At 40.4% G+C, this 19,907-nt stretch overlaps 1 protein-coding gene across 1 annotated transcript in view; it reads right to left on the bottom strand.

The window, feature by feature from the left end:
• Positions 1–16,639, bottom strand: part of LRRC7 (leucine rich repeat containing 7) — a 102,851-nt gene extending 86,212 nt beyond the window's left edge. The window contains 5 exon segments of the mRNA XM_086617165.1: positions 4,793–4,849; positions 8,955–9,044; positions 9,455–9,533; positions 10,439–10,556; positions 16,442–16,639. Coding sequence (XP_086473291.1) covers positions 4,793–4,849; positions 8,955–9,044; positions 9,455–9,533; positions 10,439–10,556; positions 16,442–16,630 — 533 coding nt within the window. The 5' untranslated portion in view covers positions 16,631–16,639.
• Positions 16,640–19,907: the final 3,268 nt, after the last annotated feature.

Below are 19,907 nucleotides of genomic sequence, written 5' to 3'. Positions count from 1 at the left end.
CAGCCTTTCTCAGGATGGCTCCGGACAGGAATGAGGAAAACAACCACAGTGAGATGTCCTCCACATCAGCTAAGCAAGTTAAATTGCTGCTGGGAGAAGATCGAGACACTTAAAGCGATACAAAACCGTAGAATCACAGAACGGTTTGGGTTGGAAGGGACCTCAAAGCTCATCCAGTTCCAACCCCCCTGCCCTGGGCAGGGACACAATCACCTGCCAAAAAGACTTGAGAAAAATCCAAAGCCAACAGGGCAAAGAAGAAAATCGAGAAGACTTAGAAGACATCCTTTAGAGAGATGAAAACGTGTCCAAACAAGGAAAACAGAACGGTTAACTACAAAAGGCCAGAAAATACCTTCAGAAATATTTGAAAAAAGGCCTAAAAAATAATAATACATCTTTCCTCAGGCCCCTCAGAGCCGGAAGCCTGCCAGAGCCTATGGAAAAGGTATGACAGGAACGCTCAGAAAACAAGAAGGTCAGAGCAGAAAAACGAGATGAATTTTCTGCGTTTGCACCCAGGGCTCGGGCAGGCTCCCACGCTGCCACGTCCCCCCGGCTCAGGGGCAACTGATGTCACAACAATTTTTAAATCACTCCAGGACAAGCCTAGGAAACTGCAGACCAGTGACTTGGACGACTGTACCAGGCAAATTAACAGAAACTCTTTTGGACAACAGAAGAAGGGAACACGCAGACAAATACGACACACTGGGGAAATCCAACACCATTTTTGTGACGAGTAGGGATGACTCAAAATACTCCTGAAGTCTTTTGAAAAGTCAAGGCTCCAAAAGAGCTGGACAATAAAGCCTGCCCCCATTTCCAAGAGATATGTGCAGAGGTCCTTCACTGGAAGTCCGTCACCTAAGCAGCTATGTGATCAGAGAAGGTCTTCATGAGCAAAGATTGGAAAAAATACCAATTTTAAAGCAGTGGGTGGAGGAGGAGGAGGAATTATGTCTCTCCACTCTGAGAAATTGCTCAAACAAAGAACAATTAAACACTGAAGCACAAACTGCCTCATTCAAAACCCACTGAAGCTACTGGGAATCTGTCCACTGCTTTGAATTGCTTCAGCCTGGGTGCAAAATGACTGAAAACATCATTGGAAGGTCTCACCTGTAGCTTCAAATACATATTCAGCAGAGTAGTATTACAGAAGAGAACATCCCGAGATACTACATAGAATGATAGAATGGTTTGGGTTGGAAGGGACCTCAAAGATCATCCAGTTCCAACCCCCCTGCCATGGGCAGGGACACCCTCCACTACACCAGGTTGCCCAAAGCCCCATCCAGCCTGGCCTTGAACACTTCCAGGGATGGGAGTGGTATTACATGTTGTTCCGGCGAGTAAAGATCAATTACACTTTAATCCAAAGAGAATAATAAAAATTATCTTAGTTGTTCTTCACGCCAACAGACAACCCTGTGATCTAGGTGGCCAAGTTATTCCAACATAAGAAACTTGGTCAGAATGTCTGAAACGCTCTGAAATATTTAAAGGAAATTCAAGAGAAAACCCCAGATTCTTCTATTTGTGTTTCACAAATTAAAGCTTTAATAAAATATTAGAAATTATTTGCAATACGGGCCAGAGATTTCAAAAATATTTCTAAATGCTCAAAAGACCCTGGAAACGGGTATCAACAATAATCTTTAATGAAACCGTATAAGAGAGAAAACAAGTTACTGATTTCATAAAACAGTATTGTGAAGATCTACAGACTAAACATACAAATATCTTCAGTATGTTAAAAATATTTGCAAACCTAGTAGTATTTTCTGAAGAGAAAATACTGCCGACAGAAAACAGGAGCATCCTGCAAATTTCCATCTGAAGAGCAGCGCATGTCTCCAGCCCAGTCTGACACAGCCAGCGTTATTTCGAACGTTTGGGATGCTTGTCAGGAGAAATCAGAAGCATCTTCGAAGCATTTTACAAACAATGCTCCACTAATTTTCTATCAGGAAAGTCTCCAGGAATACAGTGAGATGTTTGGACGTGGTTTAGATGCCGTAAAATGATGTCAACAAACTCAACACAGGGGAGCTCTCGGGTTTTAATGCAAGACTTTTTCAAGAGGGACCTTTTGGAGATCTCAGCTCTGGTTACAGAGCTGCCTTTCAGCCACCTATGGTTAACATTTACTTGAAAGGATATTTTTGCAAATAATTTTAGGACACTTTGCCTTCAGTGGCTACATTTTACAACAATCTTGACTGTTAGTAGGAAAGACAGCAAAATTAGAGTTATGGTAAACACAAAGCACGTTTCATTCCTGTTTATGCCAAAATGCAAAATGTTTCCTTTAAAAATTCTTTATACATGTGTTTTACAGCACAGAACTTTTTGTTCAACAGCTTTTCAGTTGCACTTAACACGACAATACTAGTGAGCAGAAGTTACTAAAAATGGTCTTACAGCACATTTCACATCTATTTAAAATCCAAATGACAATATTAACATTATTTATTTGCCTTCCTTTACGTGTCTTTTCTTACATTAGAACTACTGAACAAACTACCAACATAATCAGGTTATCTTATGATATATCAGATGAACTGCAGGATAAGAAAGCAAACCTGTAAGGAAACATCTGAAAGACCTGCATCATCTTCCTCACAACTACATCGAAAAATACGTTCTCATTTAAATTCAGTAATTTAAATTTGTCTTCCTAACTGCAGATGGTTCTATTACAGACACAACTCTCTGGTCACAGTTTTCCTCCTCTTATTGGCTGAGAAAATAGAAGTTAGGAAAAAAAATAGTTACTGTCTTTTTATAAAAGAGGTCAAATTCACCCTAAATGGGAAGCAGGATGCAGATCCTCTACATTAACGCTCCGTAAAACGTGTTCACTCCTGTCCATCCATTACCCCGTGCACCTTTTTTAGCTTGCAGACAAAACTGTTCCAGAGGACAGAAACAGGCCAGAAATGCACAGATCTCCCATTTCTGTCCCAGTTTATGCAAAAATGAACTTGTCAGCATCCTCCTCTTCCTCTTACTTTATTCCATAACGCAGCTGGCCGTTTCTCTGGCCATTTTAAGGACAGCACTTGCATAAGCAAAACCTTTTATTTCCAGCTCATCTCAGCAGTGTACAGCAAATCCTTCTGCTGTAGCAAAGAGCAGAGAACAAACATGCCCACAAATAACGTTTCTCTTGGTTACAAGAATCCAAGAACTTCCTTCCTTTCAGAATCACACAGTGAGAAGGGTCATACTCAGCCACAGGGCTACTGAAACAACCTCAGGGCTACTGAAACCGGAGGCTACCACGCTCAGCCACGAAACTTCCAAACCTGACAAAATTTGCCTGTTAAACACCATGTACCACACCAGAAAAAAAATAACATTATTTTTATTAGTAACAATGGCACACGATTCCAATCCTGCTCTCCCTGAATTCAGTGACAAATCAGTTATCATCTTCAGCGGGATTAGAAATAGACCAAAACCATAAAAATATTCTGTCTGATGAAAATTATTCTGTTGTTGAATTTTGATTCTTCAACCCTAGCACGCACACATCCATTTATTCCAAGAAACACCTTCTGCATGCAAAGATGATGCAATTCCCTTCTAAAAGAGACTGATGTTTAAGAGGTTGTCTAGATGACACGTATATACTACAGCACATTTCAGATGATAAAAAGACCTCCAAGGCTGCAACTCTGCTGTCCTGAACAGGTCTCATTTTTAAATGCAGATAAACACTTTGGTAGCAGATAAAAGCTTTTTTTTTTTTGGTTTGTTTTTCAACATAGTAAATGTAACTCAGAACAGAGGAAAGAGAAAGTATTTTCCATTCACATAAAGAATAGTGCCTTCAAGACAAAAAAGAGCTTTCCTTAAAAAGAAGGAAGTAGTGAAAATGTCACTATATCCCACGACAGGGAAAATGCCTCAGGAGGTTTTGATAAATGCCCTTTGCAAATGAGCTCAATCATATTCAGCTCAGTGTCAGCAACGTTTCATAAACACAGCTTATTGCCACCACTAAGTCTCACTTATAAAGGGGACCTACAACCCCCATTTCTAACAATCCCCACATCCATGGATAGTTTTGATTTGTTGGGATCCCTGCTACAGATCCCCGTTATGTCGTAACTACTAAATAATGCTGGGCCGAGCACAAAAACAAATTCCTTGCTTTATGCCGTGCCACTTCCTATATTTAGCAAGGGAAGTGTATAGATTTATTTTTCATTTCTTTACTGCTTCTTTTTCAAAATACCATTTAAACATTGGTCAAATTTTAGCAACAAATTATAACAACAAATTATAGCAACTTACTTTTTTTTTGGTCAATAGCACGAAGAAACAATATCAAACTGACATTTATTCAATATTCTGATGATACAGGTTTCTAAATAGTATTGTAAACCATCAATATATTTAACTTCTGTACAGATCACATGGGGAGATTGTTCTACTGAGCTTACACTGAGTATGTTTTCAAAACATCAGATCACTTCTTGATGAGGAAAATATTACACAATCACTGACCAGGGTTATCTCATATGTTGTTTTCCAATTTTGTTTACGTTGCATATTTTAAAATGTCACATTATAGATTTTGGATACTCAGTTAAAAGTCAGTTAATGCATCAGTCTCCATCTTCTATGTTCAATTTTTAATAATATACCTTCAGTAGAATTTCTTTAAACCACGGAAAAAATAACTCTTAACAGAAATGACACCATTGCATTGCTACCAATAAAAATAATTTGCACTTTTGGAAATGAAAAGGACTTATGTAAATATTCAATCACTTACTTTGGTAGAGTTTTCAAATGATTTTCTCTTAACTCCAAAATTCGCAATTTGACAAGTCTAGAAATAAGATAGAAAATTATTAGTTCCTTCGATGAATTAGTTCAGGAATTCAGAAGAAAGATTTGAAACAAAAAAAAAGACTCTGCTTAATGCAATACAAAATGTATTTGAATCAAATAGCTTCACGTAAGGACAGTCAGCTTCAGTTCAGGAATACCTGTCCCTACCTGAACTCTTCTGAAAAACTTTGACATCTGTCAGTTTTCCATAGTAATTCTGAACTATTTTAATTAATTATTCAAACAAGACAAACATAGTAAAAGTTAATTTTTCTCAAACATTCCCAGACCTAGTAAAGAACAAGAAGCAACTGCTGTTCAGTTCCCAACTTTCTTTTGAATGTTTTGAGCACTGGATTCTACAACCCCACGCAGGCAGACCAACGCTACAGAGCAGATCTCCACTGAATCTACTGTATTTTGAACAGAAGTAGGACTTGTGCTTAAGAGTTGGCATAAATTAGAATCTATACACAACAGTAATTCGTAATTCCAAATCCCTGTGCACACTCTAACCAGCAATACTATTTAAGACTCAGCAATAAATGCCACGAAGTCGAGTAACGGGAAGGAAGGAGGACACATCAGATCAGAGATGAAGAAACTAATATATTAGAGTTCCAGAATTTGCTGCAGCGTTGCCTAATTATTGCCTAGGAAGATAATTTGACAAAAGTGAAAGAATTTTGATCCATGGCACCCTTTTGCTGCTTTAATCCCAAATTATAATCTATGTGAGGATGAAAAGGAAGATTTAGAACCGAAACAATAAACGGGGTCCTCTCCTTCTCATCTCAAACTCCACCCACAGAAAATGTGGGGTATCAAACTAAGTATTTTTTGGAGGTACCTTCAATGCAAGAGCTGACCATGCCAGGATTGCTCAGGGCCTACGTGAAACTGAGCAGTTCTGCAGAACTTCTTTGTACCTGTATCATTTCTAAACAGAGGTGCCAGCCCAGAGTCATACTAGTAAAGCTTTCAGGCTGATATTAAACTTTCTTTTCATTTAGAAACCGTATCGAGGAAATTTCTGGTGGGTTTCAATGATTCTGTTAATACTGCTTTTCATATTACTCTGTCTCTGCAGTCCAGCTCCTGTAGTGCCATATGTATAAACAAGCAAGAAAAGTTTTTAAAAAAAAAAACACAACAAAGCTTTAAATAGTTCTCTGTTCAGCGCACCACCAGGTTTCTGTTTCATGAAACCTCAGGCCTCCCAATATTACGCTCTTCTAGAAAACTGTGATTTCCTCTTTTTCCCCACCAAATTAAGCAGAAAACATTTCAAGTCCCACAGCTGTGCTTAACCAGAACAATTTTAAATGAGAAATGTGTAGAGGTGCTTACATGATGCTCAGGTAGGCGCCGTTCCTGACTTTGTTCACATGGCTAAATGAGACTATAACAGACTAACAATATTGCTGTACCAGAAGGTATAAAGAAAGCACTAAAATCTGGAGAAGAGCAGTAAGGGAGTTACAGTTAAAGAGCTACGTGTGGCTAGTAAAAAAAAAAACCCACAAGCCATGTCTGTATGCTAATGTAAGAAGCTTCAGAAAGGTGACAAGGATTTGCAAACGCAAGACACCAAACAGGTAATATAGGAGCAGAATAAGAATAAAGGAATAACAACCCCAACTGAAACTAGAGTGACTTCAGTAAGAGAAAATATGCACTCGTAAAAGAGGAAAAATAATAAAAAAAAAAGTTAGAGCTTTCTGCTAAAAGATTTAGAACACCAGCCAGGTCCTCAAGCGACAGAGATGATTAGACGAAGCACCAGCGAGGCTTTAGAAGAGCACAATGAACATCAACACCACCCATCTGACCAACTGCAGGGTATTCAAGATACTTATTTTTCCTCAACATTTGAGCACAACTGATTCCCAACTGCAGGAGCAGGCTGTCTTAGGATGTGCTCAGGTATTTCAAACACTCATCAAACGTAAACGATGACAGTTTATCCTCCTCTTTCTTCAAGGAGGCATTTTCTGGAAGGTGTTCCAGCGTTCAAGCCCAGACTCAGCTCTGCCTCAGTGACAGCCCCATCACGCGAACGCTGATAAAGCAGCACTTCTACTTCTCCCTGCCTGAGCACACCAATGTCATTTCCGACACAAATTATGGCACTTCAGCATCAATTTTGGAGTGTGGAGTTGATGCTCCCAGTCGAACAATAAAGCACACAGATGGGGAGGTGGATGGACCAGGAAAAAAAACTAATACTAGGTGAACTCTGTAACAGCACCATATATTTTCTCAGTTAATCCTTTGTTTTCTGAGCTGTTTGCCCAACTGGGCAACCCGAGGGCAGGCAGGTTGGCCATTCCCTCCGCAGTGTAACTGAGGTGGAACAAACTTGGTGTTTCTGCCAGACCTGCGCAGCGTAAGGATCCACTGGCTTCTCCTGCCCCCTTAAACGGCCATGGCAAATTGTGTTACCTTTGACTCCTCCACCCTCTGCTTTGTCCTTATCTAACATTTTTTGGCTCAGTTTCTGCTGCGTTTATTTTTACTCTCATTCTACAACTTTTCTGCTCTTCTGTCTTTTGAATCTTCTCTCCTGTTCTTGCTTCCACATTTTTCCTTTGGTTACTCCACCACACTCAGTCATTTCTTTCTTAGAATCATAGAATCATAGAATGGTTAGGGCTGGAAGGGACCTTCAAAGGTCATCTAGTCCAACCCCCCTGCAAGGAACAGGGATATCTCCAACTAGATCAGGTTGCTCAGGGCCTTGTCCAACCTGGCCTTGAACGTCTCCAGGGATGGAGCATCCACCACCTCTCTGGGCAACCTGTTCCAGTGTTCTACCACTCTCATAGTAAAAATTTTTTCCTAATATCCAACCTGAACCTACCTCCCTCTATTTTAAAACCATTACCCCTTGTCCTATCATAACTGGCCCTCCTGAACAGCCTCTCCCCATCTTTCCTGTAGGCCCCCTTGAGGTACTGGAAGACCGCTATAAGGTCACCCCGGAGCCTCCTCTTCTCCAGGCTGAACAGCCCCAACTCTTTCAGCCTGTCCTCATAGGAAAGGTGCTCCAGCCCTCTTATCATCTTCGTGGCCCTCCTCTGGACCCTCTCCAACTGGTCCATGTCCTTCTTATGTTGGGGGCTCCAGAACTGGACGCAGTACTCCAAGTGAGGTCTCACAAGGGCAGAGTAGAGGGGGAGAATCACCTCCCTCGACCTGCTGGCCACACTCCTCTTGATGCAGCCCAGGACGCGGTTGGCCTTCTGGGCCGCAAGAGCACATTGCCGGCTCATATTGAGCTTCTCGTCCACCAGTACTCCCAAGTCCTTCTCCTCAGGGCTGCTCTCGATCCAATCACCACCCAGTCTGTATTTATGCCTGGGATTGCCACGACCCAGATGTAGGACCTTGCATTTGGCCTGGTTAAACTTCATGAGGTTGGTACGGGCCCACCTCTCCAGCCTGTCAAGGTCCCTCTGGATGGCATCCCTCCCTTCCAGAGTGTCGACGGCACCACACAGCTTGGTGTCATCGGCGAACTTGCTGAGGGTGCACTCCATGCCACTGTCCACGTCACCGACAAAGATGTTGAAGAGGGTCGGGCCCAACACGGACCCCTGAGGGACGCCACTCGTGACCGGTCTCCACTTGGACATTGAGCCGTTGACCACTACTCTCTGAGTGCGGCCATTGAGCCAATTCCTTATCCACCGAGTGGTCCATCCATCAAACCCATGACTCTCTAATTTAGAGAGAATTTCTTCCTTTCTGACTCACAACACTTTTTCTTTCTGTTCATTTTTGAACAGGCATAGATGATATTTTCATTTTCTGCCCTTGCCACGATTTACTGGCACGTTTGATCAACGCCTCTTTATTTCTTCTCACCTTCTCCCCAAGTCACCAAACTGCATAACTTCATCATAAAATTCTTGCGGACATAACATTCTCTCTAACAACAATCATTCATCAAAACAGGGTTGAAAAGCCAAAATCTCTTTTGGTTTTTTTTTTTTTTTTGTTTTGCTCTGTTTTGTTTTTGAAAAGAATACAGAATGGTCCCTGAAAGCCTAAACTGGGTTCATATGAAAGAGCGACGTGCTTTGATGACTAATCCTTACCTTCCAAAGTTAGCTGGAAGAAACTCCAAAAAGGCATCGTTTAGATAGAGCTGGGTCAAATTTAGAAGTTGTGTGAAGCCATCTGGCAGTCTAAAAAAAAACAGTTAAAAGCTTAATGATCACACCGAAGTTGCTATGGAAATAACAACAACGCATATTTAGAAAGATGACTTTTTCTCTCACCTTTTTCCACCCAAATTCTCAGGAAGAACTTACTTGTTACAGACAACATTTTTGCCCATTCTTGTCTTTTCCACGTTGCTATAACCACATGAAATTCAAATTCCTGCCACGTTCAAGTTACATCAGCCTTTTCTCCCTTCCTAGATTATTGTTTTAAGCCAAAGGCGTTTTTTCTTTTTCTTTCTTTTTTTTTCCTCTCTCTCTTTTTAAAAATTGAAATTTTAAACTACAAATTTGAAATTTTAAATTACAAAAAAAATTTGAAATTACAAATTTTCTGCACTTGCAGTAAACAAACACAAGCTACTGATACTCACTTAGAGACTGGATTGACACTGGCTTCGATAATTGTTAAACACTTACAACATTTAATATTTTCTGGGAAATCTTGAATGCCTAAAAAAAAATATTGAAAGAATTATTATACACACGTAAAAAACTGTTCAACTTGGTTTGTTCATAAATTCATTCATTTGGCATTTTCAGACCAGACTTAAGCTATAACAAGAAGAACGCGCATATTTTAGCATTATAGGCTAAAAGATGACACTTAAGTGCTACATAAATACACTAGAACAGATAATATGCCTTGTCCTAAAACTATTATGCTAATGCTTGATTTATATAATCTTCTAGAGTTAAATAGTGACATCATTTGTGCTGGTATTTGTGCCTCTCGTTTCTTTCCAAACTGCTCATCTTTTTCTTCTTTGTCTCCTCCTCCTCTTCTCAGGAGAACACACATATAATCCTGAGAGTCTCCAGGTCTTTACTGATAATAAATTTTTCAAAATTTTCATGAGTGCCTAAGCCTTGTTTTCAAAACGAAGACACTTCAGTTCAGACATGCAAAGCTTTTTAGGCACACGAACACTTAAATGCGTAATTTGGAAACGCACATCAGTGAATGAGTCACTGGCTATTTAAATCCTGGTAATTGTCTACCTGCAGCCTTATATGCTTAAACACATTACACAGGAGCCCAGAAAATACTGTGCCACTTTGGAAAGTGGAATGGTTCATAAATGCACTGAAAAATGGTCTCCCTCTCCTATTATTTGTCATAAGTCATCACAGGACACTATGCTAAAGCAACCTCCTTTTTTTTTTTTTAAGAGAAAAGCAAATGAGGTAGATATCTACCCCGACTTCTCGAAAGTGCCACACAGAAAAATAGTACATAATCTAGAAAAGGAGCAATTTTTCTAGAACACCAGTTTGTTAATCATTAGGAACTAAAACTTCATTTTCGTTCACATTCATAACAATTCTTTGAAATACTTACACTTTTGATTTCTTACCGTTTTTACTGATATCAAGTTCTTTGAGATTAACTAAGCTAGCAATGGTGGTTGGCAGACTCGAAAGGTCGTTGTCTGGTATGCTCAGTTTGCGTAAAGCTTGACAGTTGAACAGTTGCTGCAACATAAAGAGATACTTTACTGTGTCTTACCAAAAAAGATCAGTCTGAAATAATCATATATACACAGAACCAACAAATACCACGAAACTACATCTGTTACAAAAGAATTTACTAATCAAATCTTTTGAAATGCCATTCATTACTTGAGAAGACGTTCTTACAGGCTGCTCAATATCATCCACACTGCTTATACACAGTTGACAAGAATAACCAGAGCAGTTGCTTGGAAGCAGGAATGTTCAAAAAGAGTTTTCTGTCAAAAACTGTGTACTCATTGCAAGCCCCATTTTGCAGGTACGTGATATTTCATATGTGTCATATCAATTGAAATTTCTTTTTGTGGCTTGCGGTAAACTAAAATATTTGATAATTTAATTTCATGAGAGATTTTGAAATATTTTGACTTTTTTTCTTTCCAGTACCTAAAGGGGGCCTACAGGAAAGCTGGAGAGGGACTTTTTACAAGGGTGTGTAGTGATAGAATAGGGGGCAACGGATTTAAACTGAAAGAGGGCAGATTTAGATTAGATACAAGAAAGAAATTCTTTACACTGAGGGTGGTGAGGCACTGGAACAGGTTGCCCAGAGAAGCTGTGGCTGCCCCATCCCTGGAAGTGTCCAAGGCCAGGTTGGATGGGGCTTTGGGCAACCTGGTGTAGTGGAGGGTGTCCCTGCCCATGGCAGGGGGGTTGGAACTGGATGATCTTTGAGGTCCCTTCCAACCCAAACCATTCTATGATTCTATGACTGCACGCAGAAGAAATTTGCTGTCTTCAAGAAACAAAATGCTTTGGCATCATCAAAACAATATGTTCTTTAAATCCCTCCCCATATTCAGGACTTGATTCCAATTTTTAAGCCAAATTCAAATTTTGTAAAATGTCAGAAAACAAATCCTCCTTTCAACCTGAACTAATCAATAAATCACATTGAAAGCACCTATTTAACATCTCTGTTTTCCTCAGGAAATAGCATACATCACCTGACACATGGAAAAACGAATAAAACAACCACACTAAGAGAGAGCAGCCATGAAAAGTGATGCCACATTTCGGTACACAGCATCACTTCACATCACCCGCTCCGTGGCTGCAGGCTCCACAAATAATTGCTCTTCCCAAAAGTTAACAGTCACCCGTAGGACTTTCTGTGAATGTGAAGTCACCAAATGGCACTGGAAAACCCAGTGGGTTCCAGAGAAGAACAACTTCTCTTTGCAGGCATCTCCAAAGCGTTCTGCAGATGTTAGTGCTACGTTTACAACAGATTTAGTCTTTCTTGCAGACTTCTGTGTCAGGATAAAGCCCATATAATTAGCTACAGGCTATTTGAGAATGCATAATAATTTGATGGCCTCGATGAAAAATTCAGTCAAGTACCCAAAGGGAAGAAAATTAACACACAAATGGTGTGCAAATGCCAACTTGGTGCTTTGTTTGAAATAAATTTGAGATCATTTTGAAACTGCATTTTTCCGCCGTAACTTATAATCCTTTAGAAAAATCCTGCTTTTTCTTCCAGATAATCTATCCTCAGAAAACTGAGAAGGAATCACACGGATAAAAAATGTTCAGCACACCATACTCTCAATTAGCACCAAACACAAAAGGGTCTTTTTACTGAAAGACCCTTTTCAAAATGCCTCTTTATTGACTTTTTTTTTTTTATTTCCTCATACACAAAATATCCTTTTTCAATCCCAAGATTGTCCCCCAGCGTTCACCAGTTCACACCAACAGCAGGGGTACACTGCCATGCCACAGCCCAGTAACAAAGATCTGCTCCCACGCTGTGACCTGCGGTTCCCAGTCTCATTTATAGGCACAGCCAGAAAAACCACTGCACATCCTGGCAGCCCAACTGGGTTACGCATTCCTGCTTGCAGACAAGGTTAATAAAGGGAAATGTCCCTCCGGAGGAGGAGGAATTCCTTTGCAATGCATCTGAGAGCACCTGCTTTGTCTCTTTTTTAAGGAAGCACATCCTTTTGGAGCAGACTGGAAAATAATGAAATGAAGAGGCTCTAGGCTTTGCTCTGGAAATTTCTACCACGTTACCGTGTGGGAACAGTTCCAGACAGCAGTACACTGATGAACACTGGAACAGGTTGCCCAGAGAGGTGGTGGATGCTCCATCCCTGGAGACGTTCAAGGCCAGGTTGGACGAGGCCCTGAGCAACCTGATCTAGTTGGAGATATCCCTGTTCCTTGCAGGGGGGTTGGACTAGATGACCTTTGAAGGTCCCTTCCAGCCCTGACCATTCTATGATTCTATGATCAGTAATGTTCAGCACACGGAACCTGCCGAATTTTGGCACAGGGACAAACTATACTGTGCTGTTGTATCCAGAAAATGAAATTCCTAGTGTCCCGAGCCATTCCCCTGGAGAATTCTTCTTTTAAAAGCCAAGGAAGGCTTGGAACTTTAAAGCTTTGACAATATCTGAACAGACACAAGGCTTCTGAACCGGTGAATGAAGAAGTGTAATAAAAAAATATTCCCTCTGGAGTAATTTTATGACGTACTGTTGCATCAGAAACAAACCAGAGTGTGAATACAGGTATGTAGGCCCCAAATTGGCCACTTTTTTTTATGCACTGCATTTCCAAAAGGTGTCTTTCTCCATTCCGAGTGCGCTATGACCTTGATGCCATCATCATACTGTATGTCCATATACTGCTTTTATTCCTTTCAGACTGGAAGCCAACTGGTGCTCATACCACTGTGATGTGAGTTACGACGACGGGCTGTTATTCTGCCTATCTCAAGTTCTTGACCACACAGCAAGAGAGGTTGTGGCCTTCCAGGGCCATTAGAGAACAATACAAAATTGCTGCTCTTTGCTTGCCATAGGCGTAACTGTGAAACAGATTGGCCAACACATTGGGGGAATTTGACATCAGGATTACAAAGGAATAACAATTTCCAGCTTTGCAGAACAGAAACATGATTTCTTCTTGGCAAATTTAGAAAAAGTATTCGATGCCTTTAGTGGAAGCTAGAACTTCCATAGCAAATGCAATGCAAAAGAAGAATATACTTAGTTTATAATACCTAGTCATCTACGTGAGCTATACATTAGAGATTGCCTCAACATCATTTATATTTTGGTTGTATTGTTCGTTCTCAGCAAGATAATTAAGCATCAAGATGTAGCTTCAAACTCCAGTCGCACATTTAGCATTACTGGTATTTATTTTACCAACACATGAGATGGCAAAACACAGTGGTGGCCATTTCTAGGATTTGTTATTAGAGCCAGACAGATTTTTCAAACTAATTTTGCCCATTATATTTTAGTCTAGATTTTATATTTATAAGGGAAAGCTGCTGGGGAGAATTTTCACCTCATTCATGTTTTTCTGGATACCAATTGCCAGTGACTCCACCTTCATTAAAATCAATATTCTTTTTTATTAGTCATTGATTCATTTGACTCATACAAATAGGGACATACTTGCAGCAGCAGCTCACGATAATGAAGTCAAAGGCAAATAAAATAAAAGACTTGGCTAGATTTAGAGGAAAAAAACCCAAGAATTATACAAAAATCCTATAAACTCTTAAAAGAAGAGAAAAATATTAGAAATTAGGAACTAGAAATCCTTTTCTAATGATGACAGCCGAAAAAAAAGCATCATTACAATGCACAAAATGTAAGGTAAACATTTTTTAAAAAAACAGGCAGAATTAGTTTAATACATCATTTTAATGCAAAATAATTTATTGGCTTCTAGTATACCATGTACCTAGGTCGAATAGAGTTTTTACCTATGCTTTTCTTCATTGAATTTTTAAACATGATAAAGTGCTCTGATGAGAGAAAATTCAAAAGAACATTGTCACTTCAGAGGCACATAACATTTGGTAAATAACAGAAAACTGACAAAACAAGTTTTCTCTGGAAGAAGTTCATTTACAGAGAGAGGAACGTTTTGCCTGTGGTAGATCATGACATGTAATACAAAAGTTAACATTAAGTAATATAGTGCCATTTTAAGAAAAAAAGGGCATTTTCTCTCCCAGAATATTAATTCAGGAGTGAAAAAAAGTTCAGACACATGCAGCAAAAAATATCTGAAGCAGAAAAATCTGATAAAGAAATTATTTGGATTGTTTAATTTATGGTAATGATTAATAAAGTCTTAAGACAAAAAATTATGAATGGCACAAAGAAAGCAAATGAACAATCCCATTAATCTTCTCTTATACAAGGCCAAGACTATGTTAAACGATGCATTTCCTAAGACCAATTAAAAGGATTTCTTCAATACATAGTATTTGCTTCAAAATATTATTTATAACAAAGAAAAACGAGAAAAAGAGGTGCAAAAATAGAATTCTATACATTTAAACCTCTCCAAGGTACGTATTTATCTGCTGCTTCGTTTCACAAATAACAAATACAAAACAGATACCACCACACACATTGCAAAGGTTTCCTCAGCATGCACATTTCAGTTGTGAGCGACACTAACGACTACCACCTTCATCCCAATTTCATCATTTTGGACCCCTTACCTTTGGCCCTCATTTTTTTTCCATATAGAATCATGGCATCCTGCTCCTGTTCTATGCCCTGATATCTTTGTCTTCCATCATACACTGCAATTTATTTTGAATACCATGGTGATGCATGCTTTCAAGAGACCCAAAACAAACCTTCCAAAAATCCCTAGCTAAATTAGGCACTTTATGTATTCCTCAGTAGCGTAATTAAAATATACAAGGTTAACCATATATGATTATTCAAAGAGAAACAGTCTGGAAGGTATTCATTAGCAGTAAAACAGCCTCCACCACAACCCATTTCATATTTATGGGGACAGAAAAAATTATCTGGTTCTCTGCTGTCCCTGCTAGCAGCCAGAGAGATAAGGCCCTTCTGCATTTCATTTTTCTGTGACACTTGAAAGACTGTGGCTACCCTGTCCTGCCATCTGTGAGTAATTTCTTGATGGAGTGAGCAACGAACCATCACACGCAAATAAAGGAGCTCCATGTAATGGAAAAAGTACGTTTTCTACATTTGTAAATAGAATTTTTATAAAGTCTCTAGGCAGTGTAGGTAAGTAATATGTTGGGAGATGATGAAGAACGGATTACAGTGGAACAATGTTTAATTAAAGGCTTGTAAGCGTCTTTCATTATTGTCGAGAAAAATTCAATTAAGGAGTGGATTACATGACTTCATGCTTCATTATGTAGCTGGCACCTACTATTAATTGGTTTTTCCACTACCTTGCCCTCTTTTGTTTCCAGAACACTGAAGTTACAGTAACTTTTAATTCCTTATAGTAAACATTAATCAACAGAAGAACAGATTGAGGTTCTATAAAATAAGTTTTAGACCGGAAGGATAACTTGAGGAATCTTATTGCCGGACCTCGTGTGCAGTTATAAAAATGTTAGTCTGGTAGCACTGGCATTTCTCCCACAAGGATAAATGGCACATCCTGACAAGAAGCTTCCTTTTAAAAGCAATGCTGCAAAGGATCCAAACGTGAGATCATCTACCCCACACATCAGCGCAGTATCAAATGCCATGTTAATTACCTCTTGTGCAAGAAGTCCTTCTTTTGAACAATTGGTCACTTCCCAACTTCAGACTTCACTGGCTGCCCCGTTCTGGTGCTACGAAGCAAGGAGAAGTAGGTGGCCCTACTCCTCCCCACCCAGTACCATCTACATGAACAGGGTCTCAGCTGTCTGGGCTCTTCAGAGAGGGCAGACAAAAAAATTTGTAAAATTAACTGAACCTCTAGAGTTAATAGCCAAGATTCCCACTGCAAGCAAGGCTCCTGGTCAAGAGCAAGCCCTACTTGAAGTTGAAGAACATGTTGAAGATACATTTAAGAACACAACTTTGACATCCGATTACCTTAGGTAGCTCTTCGATTTGATTGGCATCGAGGTAAAGCTCCTCTAATGTCCGTTCAAAGTTAAAAACCTCCTTTGGCACCTGCTGTAGGCCACAGTGAGAGTAATCCAACACCGAGACGATTTCTTCTTCGCCACGAAAACACCGGCAGGGCACCAAGCGGCCGATAATTTTCCTTTTGGTTGTCATCTCCAAGCAGCATACTGAAGGAAGAGGGGAAAAAAAACAGTTTTCTGAAACTACCAACATTTCAAGGACTATTTCTTTAGAATTATTATCAAGATTGCAGTCCATTAAATACAGTTTTTCCTGAGAGACAGCTGTAGCCTGCATTCTGCATTTCTTATTTCACCTCTCTCCAAGACAAGAAAAAGTGAGATTTGCTATCGAAACCACAAAAAGCATCATCTGTTCCCCTACACTGGGACAGAAGAAAACACACCAAGACCATCCATAACTGTTGCTTTCTTTAATGATGAAAATTAGGCGTGTAAAGCCCACACATACAGACATGTTCATCAGACCAAGCACAAAATGACACTTGCACTCCACGTTTTAGTCCCTTGCTCCGTTTGGACTGCGAGTCCCCGAAGTGGATCAGTCAGAGTCACTTGGTCCGGATTCGCCCCAACAGATGCCCGCTTGCGTTACACCCGATTTCTCTGAAATCAACCCAGTTCCTTGGCTTTCCATATTTACTGTTGGAGTACATTGTGGAACAGGTTGCCCAGAGAAGCTGTGGCTGCCTCATCCCTGGAAGTGTTCAAGGCCAGGTTGGATGGGGCTTTGGGCAACCTGGTGTAGTGGAGGGTGTCCCTGCCCATGGCAGGGGGGTTGGAACTGGATGATCTTGAAGGTCCCTTCCAACCCAAACCATTCTATGATTCTATGATTCTATGATTCGCTGTCTTTTCAATCATATGAATACAGAAAAGGAAATGTAAACTTAATTGGTTATAAAACTAGAACGAAAGGAACCCAAAACCGGATTGTTTCGCTGTCATTCCTGCTTCTCTGACATTACCTTGGTCTGCTGAAAACCCAGATAAGGGACTTGGCAGAAATGCCATTCATTTTTCTGCAGGAAAACAGACATCTGAGAAATTTCACCTAATCTGTTCCCTAACTTTTTCTGATCTAGATGCCAAGTTCTGCAGCTCTTCCCTGGACACACAGTTTGTATGAGCGCCTCTAACTCATAGGAGTAACAGTTTACACAATGGTATCTTACTATTCTTCAGTGGAATAAAAATACTTCAACTCACTACTCTCGAACTGAAAGAACACTCAATAAGCAGGTTTTATTCATGTCAAGCAGTCTTTCAAAATCTGGAACAGGTATTGACATTCTTAGAAGTTATTCTAACATGCTTACAGATAACTCAGGCTGTTCTGAAACACACCACCCGAAAACCAGCAAGGGCCAAATCTTCAGCTCCTGTTTTCTAAACCACTTACAAGGTTTTGAGTTGCATTTATGAATAAAAATGCAAAAAAATTAGTCAACGTAAAGCAAAATAAAGCTCATCAGGATTCTCCTTCACAAGATGCCAGTGAAAAAGCAACTGTATACTCATGCAAAATATCAGTGGAGATAATTAATATTGCTTAAGCTATTATTTATCTGAAATGTAAGATAAAAACACAACATAATTGGTCAGATAATGCTTCATTCATGGATCTCTGACTTTTTTATCACGCAATCCATTGATATTTTGGAGATAAATAAAATATTCAAATGTTTTATCTCCTTGTTTGAATGTTATTAGCACCTAATCTGCCTCTAGCAATCCCAACGAGATGGGCACACAAATACTGTCAGAGCAAATACTGGTTTTTCACGTTCCTAAGAAGACTGAGATGTTGAAACGAACAACAGCGAGGCCAGAGTGCAGCTGGTTATTCGGTTGGCAGTGCCAATGACAGGCTTTTGTTGGCTGATTCTGGCTTAAGGGTAAAGCTTAAAACAGAGAAAAGTGCCCAGTAATGTTGTAATTCAGCTTGATCAGATGCCAAGTTTGTGGGTAGAACATAAAAGTTGTGTCTTAATTACAGTCAGCTGATGCAATGAAAACATCTGCGTAATCCAGCGTACATAAACTTCTGAAAATGTAAAAATAGAACACTTATAGGTATGAGAAAAGAAGCAATTCGTTTGCAGGCTAATAAATCATAAAATGTAAAAGTTTTATTTCAGTTCAACAGTATAGCCCACTGCAGAAGACAATCAGCCAAACAGTTAAAATTTAAGGATGCCACATGCTACTCAAATTTACTCTGTGAACTTTGATTTTACCAGTTCTTCATTTAAATTCCTTACACCAGGAGCACCAGATCCCCAGTGAGAGTTCACACTCAACACTGTGGCTGGACCTGGGCTCTTGACTGGACCTCAGAAGTTCCTGTGACAGAGAAATGTTTATTTTAACATCACCCCTGATCTTCCTCTGGAAACAAGGCTACTGCCTCTGCGGCTTCAAACCTGTTGGTCAACTTCGAACCCATTCGGGAGGAAATGACTTCTATAGCTTTCTCAATTGCAAAAAATTTTGCATCTGTCACTTTTTATTTAAGGCAGGAAAAGTCCCCAAGCTCTGCTCCGAAGCAAGTCCAGTAGAAGAACAGCCCATCACACCAGAAGTTCTCCCTGTTGTCTCTCAGATTACATTTTTTCCTAATTGCCGTGTCATCTGCTCTCACCAAACCTTTTTCACTGTATCTGCTCCCACCACCGTAGCACATGACATGCCATCAGCTTCTCTGGTCTCAGAAAGTCTGTATTTGGATACTGAAAGCAGCTCTGGCCATCGCCACGTAAAGTTCATCACCTCGAACCATGTTCCACCTGACTTTAAGATCACCTGCCGTTGCAGCAACTGCTGCCCAGCAAACCTTCACACTTGGGAAGGAGCAAGGAAAAGAGGCAGAGCAATGACAAGAGGGAAAGCTGCCAACATCAGCCGGGCTGCAGAAGGGGCCATGGGGAAAGGATGTGATGCACATGGTGGTAGGCAGCCTCCAGCTGCATTCCGCTGCCAGGGATGCCTGGCTGAGGCAGCCTGTCCTGTCCATCCCTCCTGAAGGAGCACCCCTTGTCCGTAGCAGGGCGGACGTCCCTCCTGGAAAGAGCCAGCTGCAGGACCCAGGCACAGGGAAGGCTGCAGAAACACCTCGCAGCTTCCCAACCTCTCTGCCTTGCCAATATTTGCATCCAGCTGTGGGCTCCCCAGCACAAGAAGAACATGGAGCTGTTGGAGCGAGTCCAGAGGAGGCCATGAAGATGATCCGAGGGCTGGAGCACCTCTGCTATGGAGACAGGCTGAGAGAGTTGGGGCTGTTCAGCCCGGAGAAGAGAAGGCTCCGGGGAGACCTTCCAGCACCTTCCAGTACTTAAAGGAGCTACAGGAAAGCTGGAGAGGGACTTTTTACAAGGGTGTGTAGTGACAGGACAAGGGGCAATGGCTTT

This window comes from Tauraco erythrolophus, chromosome 10 (assembly GCF_009769465.1).
Source record: "Tauraco erythrolophus isolate bTauEry1 chromosome 10, bTauEry1.pri, whole genome shotgun sequence".
Lineage (NCBI taxonomy): Eukaryota > Metazoa > Chordata > Aves > Musophagiformes > Musophagidae > Tauraco > Tauraco erythrolophus.
Note: the sequence above shows the minus strand (reverse complement) of the source record. Positions and strands in the feature narration are given on the sequence as shown.